This window comes from Pochonia chlamydosporia, chromosome 1 (assembly GCF_001653235.2).
Source record: "Pochonia chlamydosporia 170 chromosome 1, whole genome shotgun sequence".
NCBI lineage: Eukaryota > Fungi > Ascomycota > Sordariomycetes > Hypocreales > Clavicipitaceae > Pochonia > Pochonia chlamydosporia.
This window is the reverse complement of record NC_035790.1, coordinates 1,021,014-1,045,938: the sequence shown is the minus strand read 5'-3', so window position 1 is coordinate 1,045,938 and position 24,925 is coordinate 1,021,014. Positions and strand designations below refer to the sequence as shown.

At 51.4% G+C, this 24,925-nt stretch overlaps 7 protein-coding genes across 7 annotated transcripts; 6 read left to right on the top strand and 1 right to left on the bottom strand.

Annotated features, from left to right (window-relative positions):
• Positions 1–4,022: 4,022 nt before the first annotated feature.
• Positions 4,023–6,976, top strand: VFPPC_17421 (pyruvate carboxylase; the record flags this gene model as incomplete). The annotated part of the gene is made up of 9 exons (XM_022429131.1): positions 4,023–4,155; positions 4,300–4,320; positions 4,422–4,429; positions 4,527–4,538; positions 4,619–4,656; positions 4,732–4,763; positions 4,855–4,974; positions 5,031–5,092; positions 5,192–6,976. The coding sequence occupies 9 exons, from the start codon at positions 4,023–4,025 to the stop codon at positions 6,974–6,976; spliced, it is 2,211 nt and encodes a 736-aa protein (XP_022285852.1).
• Positions 6,977–7,486: 510 nt separating this feature from the next.
• VFPPC_00230 (pyruvate carboxylase) lies at positions 7,487–10,219 on the top strand (the record flags this gene model as incomplete). Its single annotated transcript, XM_018280296.1, has 3 exons — positions 7,487–8,515; positions 8,749–10,044; positions 10,112–10,219. 3 exons carry the CDS (start codon positions 7,487–7,489, stop codon positions 10,217–10,219), a joined length of 2,433 nt encoding a protein of 810 aa, XP_018148282.1.
• Positions 10,220–14,033: 3,814 nt separating this feature from the next.
• Positions 14,034–14,684, top strand: VFPPC_00227 (hypothetical protein; the record flags this gene model as incomplete). Its single annotated transcript, XM_018280294.1, has 3 exons — positions 14,034–14,090; positions 14,149–14,403; positions 14,478–14,684. 3 exons carry the CDS (start codon positions 14,034–14,036, stop codon positions 14,682–14,684), a joined length of 519 nt encoding a protein of 172 aa, XP_018148280.1.
• Positions 14,685–17,294: 2,610 nt separating this feature from the next.
• VFPPC_12728 (Chitin synthesis regulation, Congo red resistance, RCR protein) lies at positions 17,295–17,918 on the top strand (the record flags this gene model as incomplete). The annotated part of the gene is made up of 2 exons (XM_018290505.1): positions 17,295–17,482; positions 17,573–17,918. 2 exons carry the CDS (start codon positions 17,295–17,297, stop codon positions 17,916–17,918), a joined length of 534 nt encoding a protein of 177 aa, XP_018148279.1.
• A 601-nt stretch (positions 17,919–18,519) lies between these two features.
• Positions 18,520–18,885, top strand: VFPPC_15078 (hypothetical protein; the record flags this gene model as incomplete). Its single annotated transcript, XM_018292831.2, has 1 exon — positions 18,520–18,885. One exon carries the CDS (start codon positions 18,520–18,522, stop codon positions 18,883–18,885), a length of 366 nt encoding a protein of 121 aa, XP_018148278.2.
• A 707-nt stretch (positions 18,886–19,592) lies between these two features.
• VFPPC_00225 (phosphorylase superfamily protein) lies at positions 19,593–20,786 on the bottom strand (the record flags this gene model as incomplete). The annotated part of the gene is made up of 1 exon (XM_018280293.1): positions 19,593–20,786. One exon carries the CDS (start codon positions 20,784–20,786, stop codon positions 19,593–19,595), a length of 1,194 nt encoding a protein of 397 aa, XP_018148277.1.
• Positions 20,787–21,054: 268 nt separating this feature from the next.
• VFPPC_15077 (kinesin) lies at positions 21,055–23,592 on the top strand (the record flags this gene model as incomplete). Its single annotated transcript, XM_022428954.1, has 3 exons — positions 21,055–21,151; positions 21,207–21,357; positions 21,408–23,592. 3 exons carry the CDS (start codon positions 21,055–21,057, stop codon positions 23,590–23,592), a joined length of 2,433 nt encoding a protein of 810 aa, XP_022284660.1.
• Positions 23,593–24,925: the final 1,333 nt, after the last annotated feature.

The following is a 24,925-nucleotide window of genomic DNA, read 5'->3' as shown; positions in this document are numbered from 1 at the left end:
CCGTTGGAGATTGAAGTTGAAGTTGCTCCGTAGGAGGTGCAAAGACTCCGGGGCTGAAACTAGTTTGGGATGAAAGACACACAGATAAAGCCAGAGAGGGGCCATTGACTCTGGGCTGTGAATCTGGGGTAGAACAGCCGAGGTCGGAAAGTTGCAAGTGAAACCGTTGCTGGTCTGAGGCAAAGAGAATTAGTCGTGTTAGGTAGGAGATGGAAACAGGCGTCGATCTTGGCTTTCCGCTGCACATTACCAGCGCTGTTTGTTATCAGCCAAAAAAGACGACAATTCTCCTTTAAACAGGTCACGGGAACAATTGTACGAGCCAATTGAAACAATGCTGCGTCACGCCTAAGGCTCCATGGAAAGAATCTTCACATCACCAGGCACAGTGAGATCTCGTCGACTAGCAAGGTTGATGCGAATGAGGCTTGCTTCAATACATGCACACCCCACGTCTCTTGTTCTTCCCCAGCATCAGCCGACGGGAATGAGTATCTGACCAGCGAATCCTCGGGTTCAGGCTGACTTTTGTTTATCGACAATGGCAAGCTGTGGTACTGTAATGTACTGTGCTTTGAAACCAGGCATTGAAGCATATCCACGTCTGTCCGACTAAGATTCAACTGCAGATGGTCTGTGAAGTCGCAATCGATCCAGTGAATGGACCAAGTCTGTGGCACACTCCAGAGCTCGGGGCCAACCAGATCGCGGAGACGGCGAGATTTACGGAATACAAGGAAGAAGCTAAGTTCGAGGTCCGTTAGTGCAACATGTACGGTACGGAGTAGCAGGTACAAGTTCACAGGCAAAGAGGATGGATTAGTGCTGGTGCAGTCCCGACAAGATCCATTCGCAAGGTTGAAAGTCCAAGATTGAAACGGCAGACGGGTCGACAGGACGGCTCCCCCCGCAGGCTAAGCCGGGCGCACGTGTAAGTAGCGAAAATAGTCAGGGACGAAACGGGAACTGTGACGAGGACTTGTCGCATCCCCAAGTCGAGGGGACCCGAAATTAAGCTGGAGTCAAGTGCCAGAGGCTATCAAGTCCAAACATTGAAGGCTGCGAGCAGTTGATGGCCACCTGCGCGGCTGTCGTTGGCGCATCTCGGCCGTGCCCTTCCACCAAGTCCTCGGCAAACACAACAGTGACGTCGGCCACGACCGGCGGCGATGCCCACAGTGCAGTTGCACAAGGTACCTTGCCGTATATTGCCATCCAAATGGAGGTAGCCGCGGATGTTCGGCTGGTGGTTGAGGTGTCAAGTGACCAAAAGAGACCAGGCGAAGAGAAGACTTGACGTTAGGGACAGGACGGAGACTGGATGTGAAGGAGAGAAAGTCGGCACTGGGTTCTTGTCTGCTCGGCTTGGGGTGACGACGTGCCTGCCGATTGTTGCACTCAATGAGCGAGTGCCAAACATTGGATCAAATAAGTTACATGGAGCACCAGGCCAGAAATGTCAACAGTCACGGACAGTTTTGGCAGGCGCGCCCGCTTTTCCGCACGTCCAAAGAAAGCACTGACACCAGCAGGGGACTCCTTGGCAGCAGCTGCATCATTGGACTGGACTCGGAGCAAAGGAGACATGAGTGTGATATTTTTACAACATCTGTAACAGTACGGTATGACGAGAGGCTGGTTCTGACAAAGCATTGGCGCAGCCGTGCAAGCGCAGCATAAAAAAATTGACAAACTGATGTAGTTTATCCGCCGGTATCTTGGAGGTTCGGAGTTGACTGGGTCACCGATCTCGGTCTGAACTGCGAGACACAGGGCAAGGCAACTAACGTTTTGCCATTAGACAGTCGCAAACCGTAACAGAAGCTTGTTATCCGGTGGTGCTGATTGGTCAATGGCTCTTGTCTTGACAGATATCTGGGTCCTCTCCCACTTCTGGCTTCTCAATGCCGTGACAAGGCCGAATAGCGACACAGGCACGAAATGGGTCGTGGCATTTTTGACGTGTGTCTCGGCAGGAACTACCTCATACTTACCGGATATTTTTTTTTTTTTTTTTTTACATTGCACTATTTGTCTGGAACAAATGAGACGTAACATGGCTTCTTTTGCGGGGTTTGGGTAGAGGTTCGTTGCAAAACGAGGATCCCTGAAACACCACAGTGTCTGAGTGAGCCGCGGTTGGCATTCTCGTTGTCTGGGCAAGAGGATCAATACCAAGAGTCAGTGCCACGACAATAGCAGCAGCCAAGAGACAAAAGCAGCGCGGCTACACAGAAAGTCCTACACAGACTGGAAATAAAAGTAACTACCTAGGTACCTAGGTAGACGGGAGCGGTGACTCCCCCGCCGGTCAACGGACATTGCCTGCGCCAAATGTTTGGACATTATGACGACCTCCGGTAGCTACTATACTTGACAAGTTTCTGCGCTGCGCTTTGAGGCCCGGCTAGTTATTTATTCTCAACAGACTACGGTGGTGGCTGGGATTTAGCGTCAAGCGGGCTTTTGTGGCAGCACACTCTCCAAGGGACCAGACAGGACCCCCAGGACCAAACCGCGAAACCAAACATCCATGTCCATGTTCTGTTCTGTCTGAGGTGTGGCATCATTGGGCCATGACCTAATGAGCATTGAACCAAGAGATACATATGTGAGGAAGGAGATCGCATTATCATCGGAGGAATATGGCGAGAACTGCAGGATTATTGACAGAAAGAGTGGCGGCAGGACGGGTGTTGCGAAGATCATGGCATTGGGATGTGTCAGTGCATTCTTGGCTGGTCCCCGGGTCCAGTTCTGGACATCTGGATATTTTCGGCGGCAGCAAGGTGGGCGTGGAATTAGCTAATGCGAGTCGAGGAAGGAGTTGGAGAGGCGTGTAATGGTTGAGATAGGCTCATGGTAAAGACCAGGCTCTGGCACTGGGATGTGGATATGGATGTGAATGTGAATGTGGGTGTGGATGTTGCATGGTGGATGATGGTGGATGGTGGATGGTGGAATGGATGCAGAATGAGACTCGACAGTGTCGACAGCCGCAGTGGCAGGAGAGACGGACAAAATGGACAAATTTTTGGACGGAACCGAAGACCATCCATGATCAACAGTTCGCAAATGACCACGAGGATGAGAAGAAAATCCCCTCGTGCAAAATAAAAATGTCGTTATCTAGTCCAAAACACCCTCCCATGAAACTTGTCTGGTTCTGATCTGTTTGCTGGGTTCTTGGAGCTTCTTTGTCTGTCTATGTTGACCCATCACCACCTCTTGCGCTCAGGTAGCACGACGGAGTAAACGCCAAGCAACACCGTGTTGCAGCACAGATACTGATAAGGGAGTTTCTTTGAGTACCTGCTAGACTTCTTGTTTCGAGAGCAGAGTCGCTAAGCGTCATTGGCGTCGGGCGAGGTCTTCTTTCTCAACTCTCAACCACGGAGCACCGATATTTTGAATCAGTCTTGGTCTGGTCCAGTTTTGGTTGACGGAGTCGTTGGCCCATGTCCATTGATGTCCACTGATGTCCCCAACTCCAACCAGACCCGACTCCAACTGCGACGTCAGGTTGGCCTTGTTGACCCCACCCCCCACCTAGGCCAGACAAGACAAGGCCAAGCCAGGCTTGGTTCAGCCAATCCCGCCAGTCGGCCAGAGCCAGATTCGAGCAAGGTACCTGGGTACTTGACCTTCCCACTGTCCTTGTCGCTTCTTGAGCCGATCAGACGCCAGCCTAGCCCAGCCAAGCCAAGCCCAGCAGAGTTCATGTCGCTCACTGATTCTAAAGTACTTGACCAGACCAGACCTTTCACAGCAACCACTCGCAGCAGACAGATAAAAACCCCGCGACCAAAAAGACGTGACCGCCGACCTCCCGGCTCAGTCTCAGTCACTCAGTCATTCTGTAGCTTTTAAAAACCACTCGGGAGCTCCCTCGACCCCAAGCACTGGTTTTCCGTCTCCTCTAGCCCTTCCCTCTCTTCCTCTCTTCCTCGCTGCTTCTCTGTTTCTCTCTACCTTTTGCGTTTTGTCCCTCAAGTAGCTGCTGCAGATTCCTTTTGCCCGCCATGGCAGCCCCCCAGCAGCCTCTTACCTTCAACGATGTCTTCGACGACGAAGATGTCGACGAGCCCAAGGCCGCCAACTCGGTCCACCACATCCGAGCCAACTCGAGCATTATGCAACTGAAGAAGATTCTGGGTATGTTTGGGACTGTCCTCGGAGTGCCTGTCCTGTTAAGCGCACCTCCAGGATGCAGACAGGTGCTTGGGGAAATTGGCCCAAGTTCCTTGTTTTGGCCGTCTAGGAGCTTATGCTGACCTTGTGCTCGTTTCTGCTCGACAGTTGCCAACCGTGGTGAAATTCGTAAGTGATGAAACCTCCCCATCAGTCCCCTCCCCCTCCCCCTCCTACACCCATGCCCACTGTTGCGTCAAGCTGTTGCGACCAATGCTAACATGTGCCAGCCATCCGGGTATGAATGGCCAGACCCCACCGGTTCAAAGCCGACCGAGATATGACGATATGCCTGGCCGACTCTTTGCTAACCAGCTTGTTGTGCCGGAATACAGATTTTTAGAACTGTAAGTTGGCCGTACTCTTACAATTTGTGCAAAAATGCACAGGTTACTTCAATTGACTCTCTACTGACCGGCACTCGCAGGCCCATGAGCTTTCACTGCACACTATCGCCGTCTTCAGGTAAAAATTAACTCGGATCCTTTCCCCACCTTGGCGGCGCAGCCTTGGAGCTTTTCACTGACCTGCGCGCGACAGTTATGAGGACCGACTTTCTATGCATAGGCAAAGTAAGGAATATCCGACCTTGGAGCACGGAAAATTTTCATCTTCAATTCGGCAATTTTTTTTTTTATGGTCTGGCACTAACAAACAATGCAGAGGCCGACGAAGCCTACGTTATCGGCAAGCGTGGCCAATATACCCCGGTCGGTGCCTATCTGGCAGGTGATGAGATTATCAAGATCGCTGTTGAGCACGGTGCTCAATTGATTCACCCTGGTCAGTCCTATTTTCACAGCTTCGACATCAAGTTTACCTCGACTAATGCGCCACAGGTTATGGTTTCCTGTCAGAAAACGCTGAGTTTGCCCGAAACGTCGAGAAGGCTGGCCTCATTGTAAGACCCGAAATTCAAGAACCCTCTCCACCTTCATGTTACACAGCATGTCTATCCCTGGACGCTCAGAGCTAATTGGTGTCTTTTCTGCAACTATAGTTCGTCGGACCCCAACCTGATGTCATTGATGCCCTTGGCGACAAGGTCTCGGCCCGTAAACTCGCCATTGCTGCTGGTGTTCCCGTCGTTCCCGGCACTGAGGGCGCCGTTGCCAAGTACGAAGAGGTGAAGGCCTTCACTGATACCTATGGCTTCCCCATCATTATCAAGGCTGCCTATGGCGGTGGTGGCCGTGGTATGCGAGTCGTCCGCGAGCCAGGATCTCTAAAGGAGCACTTTGAACGTGCCACCTCCGAGGCAAAGTCAGCCTTTGGCAACGGAACCGTCTTCGTGGAGCGATTCCTCGACAAGCCCAAGCACATCGAAGTCCAGCTGCTTGGTGATAACCACGGCAACATTGTCCACCTGTACGAGCGTGACTGCTCCGTTCAGCGAAGACACCAAAAGGTCGTCGAAATTGCTCCCGCCAAGGATCTCCCCGCCGAAACTCGTGATGCCATTCTCGCCGACGCTGTCAAGCTGGCTAAATCCGTCAACTACCGCAATGCAGGCACTGCGGAGTTCTTGGTTGACCAGCAGAACCGATACTACTTTATTGAGATCAATCCTCGTATTCAGGTCGAGCACACAATTACCGAAGAAATCACTGGCATCGACATCGTTGCCGCTCAGATCCAGATTGCTGCTGGTGCCACGCTATCTCAACTCGGACTGACCCAGGACCGCATCTCTACCCGTGGTTTCGCTATCCAGTGCCGTATCACCACCGAAGACCCTGCCGAGCAGTTCCGACCCGACACGGGCAAGATTGAGGTCTACCGATCTGCCGGTGGTAACGGTGTCCGTCTTGATGGTGGTAACGGATTTGCTGGCGCCGTCATCACTCCTTACTACGACTCCATGTTGGTCAAATGCACATGCCATGGCTCAACATACGAAATTGCTCGCAGAAAGGTCCTTCGTGCCTTGATCGAGTTCCGAGTTCGAGGCGTCAAGACCAACATCCCTTTCTTGGCTTCTCTGCTTACACACCCCGTCTTCATTGACGGCAATTGCTGGACGACCTTCATTGATGATACCCCTGAGCTCTTTGACCTTGTTGGCAGCCAGAACCGTGCCCAAAAGCTGCTGGCCTACCTGGGAGATGTCGCCGTCAACGGCAGCTCCATCAAGGGACAAATTGGCGAGCCCAAGCTCAGGACCGAGATCATCCCCCCCGAGATCATCACCTCCAATGGTCAAAAGGTCGATGTCTCCGAGCCTTGCCAGAAGGGCTGGAGAAACATTCTCGTCGAGCAGGGCCCCAAAGCCTTTGCCAAGGCTGTTCGCGACTACAAGGGCTGCTTGCTCATGGACACTACCTGGAGAGATGCTCATCAGTCTCTTCTTGCCACGCGTGTCCGAACCGTGGACCTCCTGAACATTGCCAAGGAGACCAGCCATGCCATGTCCAACCTCTACAGTTTGGAATGCTGGGGTGGCGCCACCTTTGACGTCGCCATGCGATTCCTCTACGAGGACCCCTGGGACCGTCTCCGCAAAATGCGAAAGCTTGTTCCCAACATTCCCTTCCAGATGCTTTTGCGTGGAGCCAACGGCGTTGCCTACTCGTCTCTCCCGGACAATGCCATTGATCACTTTGTCGACCAGGCCAAGAAGAATGGTGTCGATATCTTCCGTGTTTTCGATGCCCTGAACGATATTGACCAGCTCGAAGTTGGTATCAAGGCCGTCCACAAGGCTGGCGGTGTTGCTGAGGGGACCGTGTGCTATTCAGGAGACAGTATTGGCAACCCTTCCCTTATCTTGATTGTGAATATGTAGCTAACCATATCGCAGTGTTGGTACGTTAAACTTTGCGAATAGCTTCATTTTTTTGGTCGGACCGACAAGTTGGTTTGGATGTGTTTGCACTTTCCTTTTTTATGCCTTCAGGCACAGTTCCTTCCTGCGTTTGGCGCACTTCCCCTTTTTGTGCCGCAAGGCACAATACCCTCCGTCCAGTACTAGTGGAAGAGTTAAGCGACTCTTTCCCAAAGTTTTTGCTTGTTCGATATTGGAAAGAGCATCCCAAGGATTGTCCAAGTGGCATTACTCAACTCCCCCATCTCCTGTCCTGACGAATTTTCTCTCCTTTTCATCCCCATTCTCATCGTGTCTGCTCCTTGACGCAATTCTTCAGAGTCTTTTCAATCCTGTCAGTCACCAAAAACAATCCTTTCAATACTTCCCAGCACTTCCCAGAACCTCTCAGAATCTGTCCACACTTCCCACAACATTCCAGAGCCCCTCAGAACCTGCCAGAGCCCAAGACACCTTGAGACGCTGTCCAAAATGGCTCTTGACACAACAGACATTGTGGCGTTCGCAATCTGGCTGGCCTGGAATTGTCTGTCCACCACCCCTGATCGTCTCAAAAACCAAGCATTTGCCTTGATCCTCCCTACCATGGAAGTCCTGCAGCAGGTGGTGCTGGACTCGCAGTTTACCTTCGCCCCCGGCCTGTTGGAAGTTCTCCATTCCACAACGCCGCCAGCAATCTCCTACTTCAAATCACTCCCCTTGCACACCAAGGTTTGGGCTGTGTACGTCCTGGTCCTTAAGAAGCCAGCTGAGCGACCCAAAATCTACATTGGCTGCTGTGCAGAGAAAAGAAGTGGCGTCGCTACCAGACTGGGCCAGTACAATAGAGGCATGAATTTACCCAGGTTTGTGAGGATTGCTCTTGACAAGGGCTATGATATTTCTCACACGGGCCTTCTCTGCTGGACGATGATCCCCACTGCCGCGATGAGAGTTCCATTGCGGGCTGCCATTCTCCTCCTTGAAACTACATTTTCACTCTATCTCTGGGCGATGGCATCTCGCGACAAGACCTATGGCGTACCTACAATTTGTCCTTGGCCAATTGGCACCATTGGATATGATGGCTGTTGCTCACACGTCGCTTTCAACGAAGGGCTCCCTGGCACCAATGAGCACTTGAGCCCTGAACAAGTCAACGCACTGGATGCTGCAAGGAAGCTCCAAAACAGCCGTAGAGACGCGGAAACACGTGGAAAGGAGAAAGCTTCACGGTTTTCAAAGATCACACGGGAAAGGAACCTGGCCCTCAAGAGATTTGCATGCGATCCTTGCAACGTCGTCTTTGGTGCAGGCAACCAGCTGGAGAAGCACAAACGGACCCAAAAGCACAAGGACAAGATGGCCGGGATCGTCAGAGAAGTCAAAACACCCCAACTCAGGGTGCGCATGGCTGCCAATCTTGCTGCACGGAGATATTACTGCAGTGACTGTGATTACACCGCCGCGACTCAGCAGAAGCTCAATGCCCACTTGAAGCGGCCAAAACACCTCAAAAAGGTGGCAGAGTTGAGCTCTTCAGCTTAATTCTGCCATACGAAGACGGCTTTCTTGGACCACTTCTTGGACTCGTTCGCTCAAGCGAGCAACAGAATCGCCTCAACAGCATGGTAGTACCAATTGCTGACTCCTGGACGAATGGAAACAACTCCCCAAACCCTCATTGCACGATGATCGCGCGAATCATTCACCCAATCTCTCACCCGCAACACTTACTGACTGCCAACATCTAGAGCCCTGGAAAGAAGTACAATCTGGACTACTATTTGGACCTGGTTGATAAGCTTGTCAAGCTTGACATTCACGTCCTTGGTATCAAGGATATGGCTGGTGTCCTCAAGCCTCATGCCGCCACCCTTTTGATCGGATCTATCCGCAAGAAGTACCCCGACCTCCCCATCCACGTTCATACCCACGACTCCGCCGGTACTGGTGTCGCTTCCATGGTTGCTTGCGCCATGGCTGGCGCTGATGCCGTTGACGCTGCCACTGACAGCTTGTCTGGCATGACCTCTCAGCCCAGCATCAACGCCATTCTGGCATCCCTCGAGGGTACTGGCTTGGAGCCTGGCCTGGACGCCCGCCAAGTTCGCGCCCTCGACACTTACTGGTCACAGCTGCGTCTTCTCTACTCTCCCTTCGAGGCCCACCTTGCCGGTCCTGATCCTGAGGTGTACGAGCACGAGATTCCTGGTGGCCAGCTCACCAACATGATGTTCCAGGCTTCTCAGCTTGGTCTGGGTTCCCAGTGGCTCGAGACCAAGAAGGCCTACGAGCACGCCAACGACTTGCTTGGCGACATTGTCAAGGTTACTCCCACCTCCAAGGTTGTTGGTGACCTTGCCCAGTTCATGGTCTCGAATAAGCTCTCCCCCGAGGACGTCAAGGCTCGCGCTTCGGAACTCGACTTCCCTGGCTCTGTACTGGAGTTTTTGGAGGGTCTGATGGGCCAGCCATACGGCGGATTCCCTGAGCCTCTTCGCTCTGACGCTCTGCGTGGTCGCCGCAAGCTCGACAAGCGCCCTGGTCTGTTCCTGGACCCTGTCGACTTCGCCAAGGTCAAGAAGGATCTGGCCAAGAAGTACGGCGCCCCTGTTACTGAGTGTGACATTGCATCCTACGTCATGTACCCCAAGGTCTTTGAGGACTACAAGAAGTTCCAGCAGCAGTACGGTGACTTGTCAGTCCTGCCTACCAGATACTTCCTCTCCAAGCCCGAGATTGGCGAGGAATTCAACGTGGAGCTCGAAAAGGGCAAGGTTCTCATCCTGAAGCTTCTCGCCGTCGGTCCTCTTAGTGAGAACACCGGCCAGCGTGAGGTCTTCTTCGAGATGAACGGTGAAGTTCGACAGGTTGCAGTCATTGACAACAAGGCTGCCGTTGAGAACGTCAGCCGACCCAAGGCCGATCCCAGCGACTCCAGCCAAGTCGGTGCACCCATGTCTGGTGTCCTGGTTGAACTTCGTGTGCACGAGGGCTCTGATGTTAAGAAGGGTGACCCATTGGCTGTCTTGTCAGCCATGAAGATGGTAAGTTTCTGCATGCCATGTCGTATGATTTTTCGTCTGCCTGTGGATTTTGCTAATGCGACTCTAGGAAATGGTTGTCTCTGCTCCTCACAGCGGCAAGGTTGCCAGCCTCCAAGTCAAGGAGGGCGATTCAGTCGACGGCTCAGACCTTGTGTGCAGAATTACAAAAGCTTAGATTTGTGCTTGGTGAAGGCCAGATTAAAAAAGTTTGGTACAATAGGAGTGTCCGGTTGAATGGGCTGGCAAGTCTGATGTTGCGCATTCTTCGAAAGGACGCACGTCGCATGCATTGGAAATAAATGGATTCGTGCGAGGTTGGCGGAGTTATTCTCAGTTTTCCTTTTGTCCTAAGTTACGCTTGGTATATTTGCTTATATGGCTATGAATATGAATATGATTATGGATAGAGATTAAGGGAAAGTGATTTCTATGACTAGACGAGGCTGCATTGGCAGCTTGGGTCTATCTGATGTACGGTGGATGCATGTGTGTTTCTTCACGAAGTATACAATTGTATGGTCGTGTATGTGCGCCTATAGCCGCACATACTCTTCTATATTCCCGTATACTCTCCTGTAGCCGCGTATGTGACTCTATCGCCACACATATTCATAGTCACATTCTTGGCATGTAGCTCTACGCTGCTATAGCCCTGTTTGTAATTCCATCGCCACACATATTCATAGTCACATTCTTGGTATGTAGCTGCGGCCGCGTATATCCGTACATTGCTGTATACAACGCTGCAAACCGTATCATTCTATCTCTAGCCAGCATTCTACGTTTTACTCGCCTTCTCCTATTCTGGCGCATTTCTGAACGTCCATCTCTATCACCGTACATACACTATCTCACCACGGACCTAACCAGACATTCTCACCGACGCATGAGCAGTCAAGGTCCTTCGCCGGCAGCACCCAGCCACCAGTACTTGTGGCGCGAGACCTCCATCATGCAGCATGAGCTGGCGAATGCTTCCACAGAAAATACCATCGCGACCAATAAAGCCTACTTTGCATTGTAACAATACAAGTGCTACTATGGCATACTTTGCATTTGCTGCCTCCTGTATTGTGGATTGCTTGTAAAGCTCCGGGATACAACAGGAATAGGATCTCGCCTTGACACCTAGGTCCTGCTGCGGGTGAGTACATGTTGAATATCTTGTCGTTTATTGGCCTGATGAGTGCGGATGGCACATGGTCTGGTCTTGGGAGGTGATAGGGTTGAAGGTGCGGCTGAGCCTGTCTATCTATGTGCTGAATCTTGTCGTTGAGGCTCGGTGAGCGGTGTGGACGAGTGAGGCGAGCGGTGCAAGTGCCACAGAAATCACTCGGGGCACAGCGTTTTTGATCCTTTGACGGCGGAATGTCAGGATGACGGAGAATGCCTGAACCTATGTAGGGCAAGTGGCTGGAGACGTGGTGTGACAATGGGCAGTGGCTTCATTCACTATGGAGAATTTATCGTCGTGGCGCGTAGATTGCCGTTGCGGTTGGTGAGCAGCTGACCGAGTTGAGGTGCGGGTATCCCGCTCCGTGGGCAGTTCTTGAATACTGTCTCTGGCTCACCCCTGATTGAATTAACATCTCGATGCGGTGTTGATTGTACGGTATTGAAAGCTTGATGCATCGCCGTTTTGCCGGTAACATGATACCTAGGGCCATGATCCGGAGAGGGGTCAGCGTGATGTTTGGCATGTATCAAGTCTACTCCGACTTCCTAGTCACGAGGTCGGTTGCAACTGGCTAGGAGTTGGGAAATTCAAGTTTTAACAAATCGTATATTGGATGACGATATTGTGGCCGTCATGAGGACTCTCTAGCTGTACTGAGTTCTCATCAGACGAGGATAAGAAAAGGGCCTTAGGCAAGTGTCCACCATGTAATCCTAATTCCTTACGAAATGACCCTCCAAAGTCGCAGATCCAGGTCCAGGTCTGGAGAAAGCACAAAATAGTTATCGAGTCGTAGGTCAGAGTGAACAACACCCTTCTGAGGTGGCCGCAAAATACCCGATTCACCGTAAGACCCGCGATACCTGTTAGCACACTCAGGATAGAGGGAAACACAGAGTTAAAGAAAATAAACAGAGAGGCACGGACGAAACGATCATGTCATGGTGGCCGGAAATTCAAAGTCTGCCAACTCAATTTCCAAAGCTTTCTTGTGCCCTTTCTCAAGCGCTCCAAACGTTGGACGGAAGCTTGAACAGTGCCTTCCCCAAGGCTAAACAAAAGTTGCTGTGGAGCCGCAATATTGCAATTCATGCATGTTGCCAAGGTATGGGGCGAAGGGGAGGGAGAGTCAACCTGGAGGCTCTAATGCATAGCAAAATGGCAACACCCACTAAGCCCTGTGTTGAAAATCCAGAGACGCATACTCCGTACACAAACCAGTCAATCGGAGTACTTTCGGAGAGGTTGGTGAGATTCGAGAAGTCACTGCAGAGAGGTATCGGGGAACGCAGGATGTCGAAGTCGCGAATGGGGTTCGAGGTCACGTCACATTACATCCGGATTGTCACACGCGCAGGTGGCGACCAGTGACGGGAAGTGGACAACCAGACTGGAGCCTTGGACCCTGTTTGTCTGCCCCCCCCGATCTCATTGCTTTGGTCTAGCTTGTTTTTCGGTCGTGGTGGTGGTCTCGTGCGGAGAGATTGCCTCGTTGCGCGGAGGTAAGGGCTAGGAGAGAATTTGTGACAGAAATGTCTAGTTTGAGTTTTGCCAGTCCGCATGTAATCATCAGGATTTTGACGAGCTACGGCGTCGCCAACGCTCTTGCAGGTTCTGAATTGGACTCGACAACGTGCTGTTGTCCATGAACGAGTGCATACAGCAACATCTGGCTAAGCATGGCAAAACTGGTTCCCTTCGACCCACTTGAGGAAGATTCTGGGAGATGAAAAAGTGTGGGGTGACGATTCAAACTGTGCAGGTCTTGCTGCAGATGGGCATGAGCAACTTGGCGCGACAAGCTTCCAGGCGTTCCGATTTCAGACCACGGGCAGAAGTCCTCAAGCCAAGCCGGGCTCCAAGCATCGCATGAGACTCTTTGCTGAACCCCGCTCATGAAGTTCCTAGTAGTCAGTCGTCTTTGTTTCGGGCAGTCGGGTGTGGTTACTCCTTTGTTACAGTGTCAAAGCTGTCTCTGTCGTGGCCGGGTCTTGCGTGCCAATGACGCGAAATTGGTTTGCCGTATTGACTTTGTCAATGTCAATGCTGGAGACGGCATGAACTTTGATCAAGCATGGAGCATGACAAATTTAACTACTGCCTCTAAGCCGGAACTTTAGAACCAAGGATGAATATTGTAGGTTTCGCGAAAATATCTAAATTTTAATGGTATTTAATTTGACATGGACATCAAATTGCATTGACGTCTGGTACTTGCACCTACCCGCCGCCCTTACGCCGGTCAACTTGCACCTGCCCCTGCTCATGTGCCCCCGTAAGCTTGCGCTCGCTCCTTCCCCGCTTGCGGAACACCACTAGACTAGCAACTTGGGCTTGGTTAAGCCCAGCCCAGCGCGGCCCAGCCTGGCGCCTCCACCAACATCGACATTCGTAATTCAAAAAAGGGCCGCCCAGCACAAGAAAATCAGTGTGCCGCACCAACAGCCACCAAACATCATACATAACACATCAGCGCGTACGGTCGCTCCTTGCAAATTTAATCATTTCACTTCATTGAAAAGCCTTCGCACTCGCCCAAAATCTATCAACAAGGGCTGCAGCACAACCCAACAGTCGACAGCCAACACTCGATTACCGTTGTCATTCATCCAATAGCCCACACTACATCACGCTACCTGTCCTATCCTCTTCTGTCCTGTCTTACCAGACGTCTTGCATGCGAACTCCCTTCCGCCACGAGCGTCGCGACCTCCTCTGAATTGCGCGCGTGGCCTCACTACTAGCCTTGGCATCGAGCCCCTTCTTGTGATACTCTACTCCTCTGGATATTCTTTCGTGACCGCGGTCCGCCATGGAGAGTCTCCAGCTATCGCAGGTGCTCGCTGATTTGAGCAACCTTGGAGCTGCGGTTGGTGTTTGCCACTGTAATGCGGTGCGAGGAGGTTTACTGACTGGCGTCGCTATAGGAACCCGAGGCTGCCGCTGCCATTGTCAATGCCAATGTCCCCATTATCAAGGCGGAATTTATTGAACCAAAGCCCGCCGCGCCGACAGGCTCTCAAGCACCGCGACCGACAAATATGAAGCGATCCTGGTCCTCAGAACCAGGCGTCCCACCAAAATTCGACAAGCTAGGTCGACGAATTCTGATTAACTCTGGGTCACGATCCGGCTCTGCTGCCAACTCTATTCCGGGAACGCCTCGACTTAGCGACTCCAATGTAAGAATGCCATGGGTGGTCGAATAATCCGGCTCGTAGCCTTGTCTAATTCTGTACTGACCAATATCGCCTAGGCTGATGATGACTTGGAGAGAGCATCTACACTCATGGCCCTTTACGATATTCGTGCCAAGATTAAGCAGCAAGATAATAGCAGCCTCCTGAGAGCCCGCGAGAAGATTAACGCCTTGGCCGCCAAGCAGCAAGCTGCTGAACGCAGTATGAAGGCCTCGGACGAGCTACGGCGCCATCGATATTCTTTTCCAAAGCCCGGCCTGTAAAGGACGGACTGATCATTTTTGTTTTGTTTTTTTGGATTGTTTTCACATAGATGAGCTTAGGGATTATCCTGCGAGGCGTTTGAGGCTTGCCATGGGGAATTTATTCCTTTCCAAGTCCGTTGTCGTCTTGATCATCGTTTCAACTCAGACACTGCCCGACCACAATTACTTTGTGACGAGCATACAAAAAGTACTTTTGACAGACGAATATTTTTCGGAAATGACCTACGACCTAAACACGTTACGACAATACCACTGGGGGTGCTGGCGAGAGAGTACTGCAGCACACGATACTGCTTGGCGATATGACGGTAATACGGAGGTGAATGCTCAGACTTGTATTGTATCCCGACATCAGAGAACACGGGGTTTGGCCTGGCCGTTCCACATTATGAGCATTTTCGGAGCTGGAGTTGTTCTATTGGAGCGGCAACAAGAATTAGTTTTTGGCTTGCTGTTTTTCTTTTGTGTTTTCTTGGTGCGGATGGGTTTTGTGCTTTTAACTGCGAGACTCCCCTCTCCTTCACCTGGGACTCGGGCGGAAAAGGGCTATGGTAATGAGAAGGGACAAGGGACGGGATGGATATGGGTAAATGCATTTCTCAAGCCCGAGGCGCTTTCTACGGGAATGAAACCAAGGATAGTCACGTCACTCATGGCTCGTTGGTTCAGGACGCCAGCGTCGCATATTAAGCGGATTGCTTTGCGAGAAAGCATTTTTGTACGATATTTATACCACGCGTACCTAGTAATATTTGATTTTTTAATCAGGACTCGCTTGGTAGAAGTGGATTTGATTTGTTTGCCAACAAGGGACTGACTACGGAGTACTAGCCACTCCTTCACTACGGCTCGGAAGACAGGGATGTCAGAAGCATGACGATGGTTGATTTCCCGTGCATAATCGGCATGATAAGCTGCTTGGGCTCTCGTTTCGGCTCCGGGTCATCCTGGTTGTGTATCAAACAGGGCAGATGGGGCACCTACCGGGCACCTACCAAGGTAGATGCCTAGGTAGCTAGGCTGTTTGTGAACGACTTTGTTCGCAGCAGCGTTTGTGGAATCTTCTGATGGAAGGGCCGGCAACATGATGCTCTCCCAGGTCACAGTTTCCACAGCGTATTCCAAATGCCAGGCATTGGCATGTCACCAACGGGGCGAAGGCTTCTGGAAGGATGCGGACTGCGTCCAAAGACATGGAAGCTCGGGAGCGCATTCAAGGAACAAGGTGGAGACGACAATGGCAGGTCGCAGCGTTGAGCCCTGTAGGAATACGCCAGCAGGCGAGATGAGCGTGCTGGTTTACAAATATGTCGGGAGGTTGAGAGCGCCAGTGTCAGATTTCGTCACCGATCGACTGGTCTGGGAGGCAGGTGACCCTGAATAGCAGGGAGGCGAAGTAAATTTAGAGTGCGGCTGTTCGGGGCCGGGCTGGGGCCAGATTGTAACGAATTTACCCATTCGAGTTCATTGTCAATGGATGGGCGAGGTGGCTGCGAGCGTGAGGGATTGGGCGTAATTGGTGATGATGGCCTGGCTGCTGTGGTGTTTGTGGTATGCAGTGTGATATTTTGAGAAGAATCTGGGATCATGAATATGTCCAAGTTGAACTGAAATTCGGACAGCTTCAATGTTCACCATGGACCTCTTCAGTGGAGAGAAGCCACAGTCCAAGTGAGTGTCTGGGCATGGCTATTGCTGTCCTGCATGTGTGCAAGACGACATCTGGAAGCTGTGCTCCACCAGAAAGCAAGAGACACTCTGATTTGCCACGTGCGGGGATGTTGAAAGCTCAAATGTGGAGCCCTCCGTCTCGCATAGCCACCGAGATTGAGGCGGCGCATCCGGGGCCAACTCTAATGAGTCTGGCAAATCTGGCTGGGTTCAAGTCGCAAGGCAACAAGGACGAAGTTGATCTGGGCCCCACGACGATTCGCAAATCATTGGTCTGTCGTGAATTCGCAGAGACGGACGTGGATTTGCCAAGACCTCGATGGTCAACCCCCGGCCCAGCTGGGAGGAGTTCAAGCAGACATTAAACCACTTTGAAGGCTAGTCTAGTCTGGTTGGTGCTCACGGTGGCTCAGGCGCAGACTCAGCCCAACGCAGTCAATCCATGTCCATCTTCACCCCCCGACCCGAGAAACAATTGAACAGAAAAGCACCCAGTCGATTAACCTTGTTCAGCCCGGCCAGCCCAGCCAGACCCCGACTGAGCTTATCCACCCTTACAAAAGGCATATTGTCGCCCTCTCCGGACGGGCACGCCAACTCGGTCTTACTCACATTCACATCTCATCACATTCGGTGGTTCATAAAACGCTCACCGGCTGGCGACATTTCTTGGCCTCGAGCTTGCGAATCGACTGAAGGCTTGTGTGGGCTGACATACTCGGTGCTCTGTCCCGGCTCTCAACGCTTTTTTTCCCTTGCCTGCCGAGCCACGTTGGACTTGGCGTGCAGTTTCTACACGTCATCCATCTGCTGCGCCGACCAGAACGACGATTTGTTGGTGTTATTGCAAAAAAACCTCTCTCCTTCATCATCTCTCCGCATCGAATCTAGGGATTTGTAGTCGTTCTTCGTCTTGATTTCCTCGTCACAACCACCATGGCGCCGACATCTTCCTCCGTCGCGTCGACAGGCAGCTCTGCCTTGAACCTCATCAAGAGATATTACTACTACTGCGACGGATACAGCTACTCGTACCGATGCAGCAGCAGATGGTACGACTGGGGCCGCTGGGTAGTTCTCGGAGGAGTCATCTTCATCGTCCTCCTCGTCCTACTGACTTGCGCGTACGTATTTCCCCGAACTTCCCTTCCCATCTCTTTCGCATCCCGCGACACCAAAATACAGACACAACAGGCTAACCAACAATGACACAGCTGCACCGCTCGTCGCCGTCGCCGCCGCGGCGCTCAGCCCATGTACGGAACAGGCTGGATGGCCCCCGTCGGCAAGCACGACCAGAACCAGCAGCACCAGATGAACAACTACAACCAGGGATACCAGCCCGAGTACAACCAGAACCAGGGCTACAACCAGCCGCAGGGCTACTACAACACGCCTCCCCCCTACGGCCAGCAGCAGGTGCCGCAGAGCACGGGCACCACGTTCAACCCCAATGACGGATACTACGGCAATGCGCAGTACGGCGTCCAGCCGCCTGCGCAGGCGTACCAGCGCGATGGGGGGTATGCTCCTCCTGCGGGACCGCCTCCCGGGAAGTAAGGGTTTATGGAGGTTTTGTTGTGGGAGAACATTGAAAGTACATGTGTGTGTTTGGGGTGATTTCCTTCTTTTGTTGTTGCTGTAAGGGGGGGCACGGGGGGTGATTTGGTATTGGGAACGGCGTTTAGAGGGTGATTGATGATTTGCCATGCTTGCTTGCTTGGATGTAGTAATTCAATTGATACCTGAGACGTGAAGATATGCGTGTTGTCTGACAAGTGTACGTTTGGTGGTTTTGATGAGGGCTGGTTTTGGCTGTAGTGGTGATGTCTCATTGATAGTCATGTCTCGTCTACTATGTAACCGTCCAAGCGGCATCGCTCTAGGCACGGGTGTCTTTGCGCAGAGGCAAAGATGCAAGATACAACATTGAATCTACATGCGCCATATTACAAAGAGCGGGAACAGCAAGGAGTCAAGGACAATAGGGTTCTGTGGACTGTAGAATGCGAGCTGCCTGCCTTACCGCCATCTGCCACGGGCCATGGGGCGACCCATTTTGCGCGGACAAGGTCAACATTGAAGGTATATCGAGCCAGGGCGTGGTCACCGCCGTTGCGAGCCTGCGGAGATGCCATGCTGGATACAATGAGGACTCGTGATGATGACGGCTGCTACCGTACGCGCTGGGAAGCGTGAGTCTTGCTTCTCGGGCGGGGAGGGTGTGATTCAAAATGTCGGGCATGATGGAGTCGGGGTGAATGTCCTCGTGGACCTGGCTCATCGCATGCGGACTCTGGTGGCAAAGGGAAGTCACAACAGCATGAACACGGTGAAGTGTTTGACGTTTTCTGTTCAACGGTATCAATCGGGGCACATGGGACTGAAAGAAAGATATCCCATTACAGTTACAAGGCGAATGGTGTGGTGTGCCTTCCCTGAGTTTCAAGGAAAGAGATCAATTGATGGAACCACAGCCGTGCCAAGGTTGATTGCAGGATCACGACACACACGATGGATGGAGTAGTTGTTGCGTGTGGGACTCAACAACGTTTGCTGCCAACTTGGACACACGTCGCGGCAAGTCGTGTCTCTCTACGTCTGAAGGTTTACTTCTATACATTCCCTTAGTTGTATTAATACAGTATGCATGTCAACTTTGGAGTTTGCCTTGACCTGCATGGTTAGTATATCTCCCCCGTTGAGCCGTAGGTAGCAAACGTGAGCCGACCGAGTTTCAGAAACATCGGACGAAGACGACCTAACGATACCATATAACGTCGAACGGAAACTATCTGTTGTCCGCAGGAGGCGGGCGGGCAGCTCCGAGCTAGGCATAGTGAACCCCATACGAGTGTTCTGTCAGGATGTCGTCGAAGAAAAGTTGGACAGAGCCATTAAAAAGATGGATAAGCCTTGTGAGGCGAACATCACGGAAGCTTTGCTTTCTACCACTCATCGTGGAACCAAGAACATCACCTTAAGTTTTGACGACTAAAGTATTAACTGTCCAGCTGTTGACAACCAACAAAAGGAATGTAATAACCTACCTACCACAGGCAAGAAGCGGAACATCGTCACGATTTCCGTTACCTTTGAGTACACAGTTCTTGAGGCTGAGAAGCATCCAAACGCAGCAGCCAGTGCCGCCCAGCTACATAACATACAACAGTACTTTTCTTACGCTGCAAGCAGAGGTGTATTAATATTGATGCTAGATTCCCTAAAATATGTTTACTTTCCTCCAAAAGTTAACCCACTGACAGGGCCATTAATAATCCCAGCTTGAAACCCGGAGTTTTGTTTCCCAAATTTTACACTGGTTGGCTGGTTCTGGCCCTCCGAGGTAGCTTTTACAGAAGCTTCCTGCTTCCAGTTGCCATGTATGGCCTCATGGCCATTGTCACGTATATACCACTCGAGTAGTGCTCTTGCCACCGCTGCTGCTGTAGCCGCTGCAAAATCCTGCCATCTTTTGTTTTTGTGGCTGTCCGAATAGTCACAGATGCCCTTGACCACAATGCATGGGACCTCATCCCATGCCCCCGCGCCCTCCATCTCAAAGGCGATGATATCATGCTGAGTGGCGATGCGATCACGGTCCTCTCCAGATTTTATTACCGTATTGCCTGAGCCCAAACAGCCAATGGAAATGTGCGGGCAGTAATCACCTTCCGTACTTGTACGCTCCCTCGTCACAAGGTTAGTTTCGCTGCAACCAACTTCCTCACAAGAAGCTTTGGCGGCAACTTCGCAAATATTGATAGATCCGCCACAGCATGTATCGCAGGAATCTCGGTGTGAATGGCGGTAGGTCGGTAGGAATAGTTTATCCCTAGTCATTCCGGGATAGTCGTAATCCGCTCGCCGTCGCTTGCGAGCCGCTTCTTCCTGTAGGCGCTTGAGATGGGCAGCAGCCTTTGTTTTCAACCGCTCATATCCAAACTCCGTTTCAAAACTAGCAAGGAGACCTCGAATGTCCTTGTTCGCCCTGCCAAGGCTGTCGTCAACTGTTTTCTTGACCTCAAAGTGGCCTGGGTACCGTCGTCCGTAGTCGTACTGGATGATCGTCTTGCTGACAATAACATCGCCCAGGAAGGCATTGTTGCCTTTTATTCTGGGAACCCCGCCGCAAATTCCGACAATCAAGGCCAATTTGAGGTTGGAGTAACTTGAGCGCAGGCCGGCTGCCGCCACGGCTGCATTCGATGTTCCCATCGCGGGAAGTACAGCAAGGACAACATTATGGATGCCTAAGCGTCCTGTGACATACGTGTTGGTATCTCCCCTCGCCCGGCCGAAAACGTCGCCATCGTCGTCCCAGAATTCATCGATTAGAAGGGTGACGGCGTCAGCCTCGCGGGGCAAAGCGCAGATGATTGCGATGCGGAAGTCTGCACGACTTGTTGGCTTCTGAATCGCGGCCATCATAGGTATGCGAAGAACTATGCAAAGAGGGAGGGCCAGTCTGGTGAGAGACTGGCAGACGCGGCTGAGGACACGGCTTTTGACAGCATGTCAGCCAGCATAGCAACGAGGCAGGCAGCCTGGAGGAAGGCGGCCAAACATCAGACCCAGCTGAACCTCACACTGCCGTAATTCGCTGTTTCATGCCGCCCATGTTTTCCTACCCCTAGGCACCCGGTATCAACTGCCCTCGAGTCACAATTGAAATCATCAAAAAGCTTCCAGCGCCATGAACACCATCACTTTCGGCGATGGTAATTCCGGATTTCAAGCGGGGACGATCCACGGACTGGTCAGCACGGAATTCCACTACTACCCCGCCTCAGGTAGGCTCCATCGATGCACTGACCCCATGCCTCCTCCTCATTGACAAACAGACAGAGCAACCAGAAACGCCGCCGAATCCATCGATCCTAATTCCGTTTGGTCGCGACGGAGACTTTGTGAAACGAGAAGAGCTAATCGACCAGATCGAACACAGCTGTGGCCGGCCAGGATCGCGGACTGCGCTCGTCGGTCTTGGCGGTGTCGGGTAGGTTACAGACGTACTGCTCTGCTAAGGAAAAATTCTAATCTTTGAAGCAAATCGCAACTCGCCATCGAATACGCGTATTGTATCCGAGAGCGATCTTCCGATACATGGGCCTTTTGGATCCACGCGAGCAATAGCGCTCGGTTCGAGCAGAGTTTCCGAGACATTGCGACGCGTGTCAAGCTTCCTGGGCGGCAGAACCCGAAAGCCAACATATTTCAGCTCGTGCACGACTGGCTTCAAGACGAGAAAAAAGGACCTTGGGTTATTGTTCTCGATAATGTAGATGATCCGAGTTTCTTGAAGTTGCCTGGCCCTAATATCGAAGCGGCGGCGAAAACGATAGAGACTTCAAATCAGAGACCGCTGATATCGTACATCCCTTACTGTCAGCATGGGTCCGTCCTTGTCACGTCCCGAAGCAGAGGTGCTGCACTGGAGCTGGTTGAGCACGCCAATATCATTGCGATCGAGCCGATGAATGAGAAAGATGCCTTGCAGCTTTTCCAGAATAAGCTCGGTCAGAGCGATAATGAAGCGTGCACCATCGAGCTCGCTGCAGCGCTTGAGTATATGCCACTGGCCATTATTCAAGCAGCGGCCTACGTTTTGCAGATGCGTCCACGATACTCTTTGCAGAAATATCTGGATGAGTTTCGCAAAAGTGACAGAAGAAAAGCCGATCTGCTCGGCCGTAAAGGCGGAGGACTCCGTCGAGACGCCGAAGCCAAGAACTCCATCCTTATCACGTGGCAAATATCATTTGACTACATTCGCGAAACCAGACCATCGGCGGCAGACTTACTCTCGCTCATGAGCTTCTGCGATCGACAAGGCATTCCCGAATTTCTACTGCGCCGCCGAAACGACTGTACACGCGGCGATGGTGAGCAGAGCCATCGTGGCGGGACCAACGATATGGGCGATGGAGATGAACACAATAACGATGCTGATGATAATGAGAGCATTGACAGCTCCAGCGACAGCGACAGTGACTCGACGGCACAACAATCCAATTATAGCAACAATGACAGGTTTGAAAACGATATTTTAACATTGCGGAATTTCTCTTTTATCACTGCCAATGAAGACAGGACCACTTTTGAAATGCACAGATTGGTGCAGCTGGCTACACTTGAGTGGCTCAGAGCTCATGACGTATACGAGAAGGGGAAGCACCAGTTTCTTGTAAGGCTCTGCGCAGAAATTCCAGTGGGGGAATACGAGAACTGGACCAAATGCCAGACGCTTTTCCCACATGCACAATCGGTGTCTGCACAACGCCCGGCCTCGAAGGAGTCAACAAAAGAGTGGGCTACAATCCTATACAAGGCGGCATGGTATGCCTTCAGAAAAGGGAAAGGAATAGAAGCAGAGGACTTATCGGTTCGAGCCATGAAAGCAAGGAAGAAGATATTCGACAAGGAGCATGAAGATGTGGTTTGGTCAAAAGCAATGGTAGCATCAGCGTATGGCCTAAGGGGCCGTTGGAGTGACGCGGAGGAGCTAGAGGTGCAAGTGATGGAGACTCGCAAGAAGAAGCTGGGGGAGGATCATCCCGATACGCTAACTAGCATGGGCAACTTGGCGTCTACACTTTGGAACCAAGGCCGGTGGGAGGCGGCAGAGAAGCTGTTGGTGCAAGTAATAGAGACTCGCAAGAAGAAGCTGGGGGAGAATCATCCCGACACGCTAACTAGCATGGCCAACTTGGCGGTAACATTTTGGAACCAAGGCCGGTGGGAGGCGGCAGAGAAGCTGTTGGTGCAAGTAATAGAGACTCGCAAGAAGAAGCTGGGGGAGAATCATCCCGACACGCTAACTAGCATGGCCAACTTGGCGGTAACATTTTGGAACCAAGGCCGGTGGGAGGCGGCAGAGAAGCTGTTGGTGCAAGTAATAGAGACTCGCAAGAAGAAGCTAGGGGAGGATCATCCCGACACGCTAAATAGCATGGCTAGCTTGGCGTCAACATACAGGAACCAAGGCCGGTGGGAGGCGGCGGAGAAGCTGTTGGTGCAAGTAATAGAGACTCGCAAGAAGAAGCTAGGGAAGGATCATCCCGACACGCTGAATAGCATGAATAACTTGGCACTGACATATTGGGATTTAGGGCGCCTTGAAGAAGCTAAAACTTTAATGAGGCATTGCGTCCCGTTGCTACAAGCTAAACTAGGTGCCAACCATCCAAACTACTCGTCCGCCGCTGAGACTCCAGCTGGGTGGGAAACTTGACCTTTCCTTTGTACGTAAAGGTTCAGGATGCGAAATACTTGTTGCCTGCGTATTAATATGTAGATCAAATAAAACATGTGCCTTTCCCAGATAGCCCAGCATGAGTTGTGTTACTGATTATTAGCGGGTCTGTTTCTTTTCGTGAAGGAAGGCGCAAGCTCTCGGGACGAGGTGCCATGAATCATTATTAATGAGATACAAACGGTCACAAGAACAAAAGTATACCGCGGTATCGTCAAATGATATCTTTGGGAGGATTGCCTATTACTTGAGGGTAACTCTGCAACCACTAGCGATGCCAGGGGTCGGCCAGCCATCGTGAAGTTTAGCAAGTAGTTTTCTGGCTTTTAGGCTGGAAGGAGCAGACTGCCGTTAGCGAGTTGACACATCAGTGAGCTGTTCTACAGTACCTATAATGCATCGCGTCAACTTCCTGGGCTTCAGAAATTTCGTGGCCAAAGAATGCGAATCACAAATCCTTGCTGTATCCAACAGTGAGAGAGGAGGGGTTATTTCGGAGGCAATCACATTCTTTCGCCATTTGTGGAGGATGCAGGGGGTCAAGGTTGCCAGAGCCAAAGGCCTAGCCTTGACTGACGGAACATTAATTCCAGGGCGGCACTGGGTACTATTTATTACACTTGAAAATTTGTCATTATATATCGCCTGTTACATGCAAGCATAACTGTTCCATCCAAGTCCAAGTAATAATTAATACAAGAGAGAAGAGAGAGAAGAAAAATAACAAGGAGAGTGCAAAGGAACAAAACGACATTAACAGCGACCTAGGTTCTTGGATGTGTAACGCCGTCGGCCGACATTCAAAGTCGGGTTCAATTCCGCCCAGCAATAATAATAACACAGCAGCGTGGAGTACAGTACTAATACAGTTTGTATTAATGCTGTAGTATAGTATCATTATCTGGCAAGTACATTAGCTAGCAGTCTGGTACTGCACTATAGCAAACTTTGGTGGGCAATTAGTTACAGTTATAGCGCTGTTAAACTTGAACTTGAGATGTAATTTATATAACATGACAGGCCCAAGCTCCTTTGCAAACAATAGCTAATATTAAACCTGACAGGGGTCTTGTCTTGTGCACATTGTATTGTGACAGCTAACCTTTTGTTTGCGCTATTCACGTTGGACGCTGAACAATAGCAAAAGCGTCAGGCTAACTGTATCCATGTCTATCTTGTAGTATGCCTTGATAAATGTTGCGAGCATTGACGGTTCTAATTAGCTGGGGCGGTATCAAGTTTCAATTTATTATTCTGGAGGCAACAGACGGGTCAAGTTGTAATCCATGTGTTGCAGTCGGCGTTTCCGTTT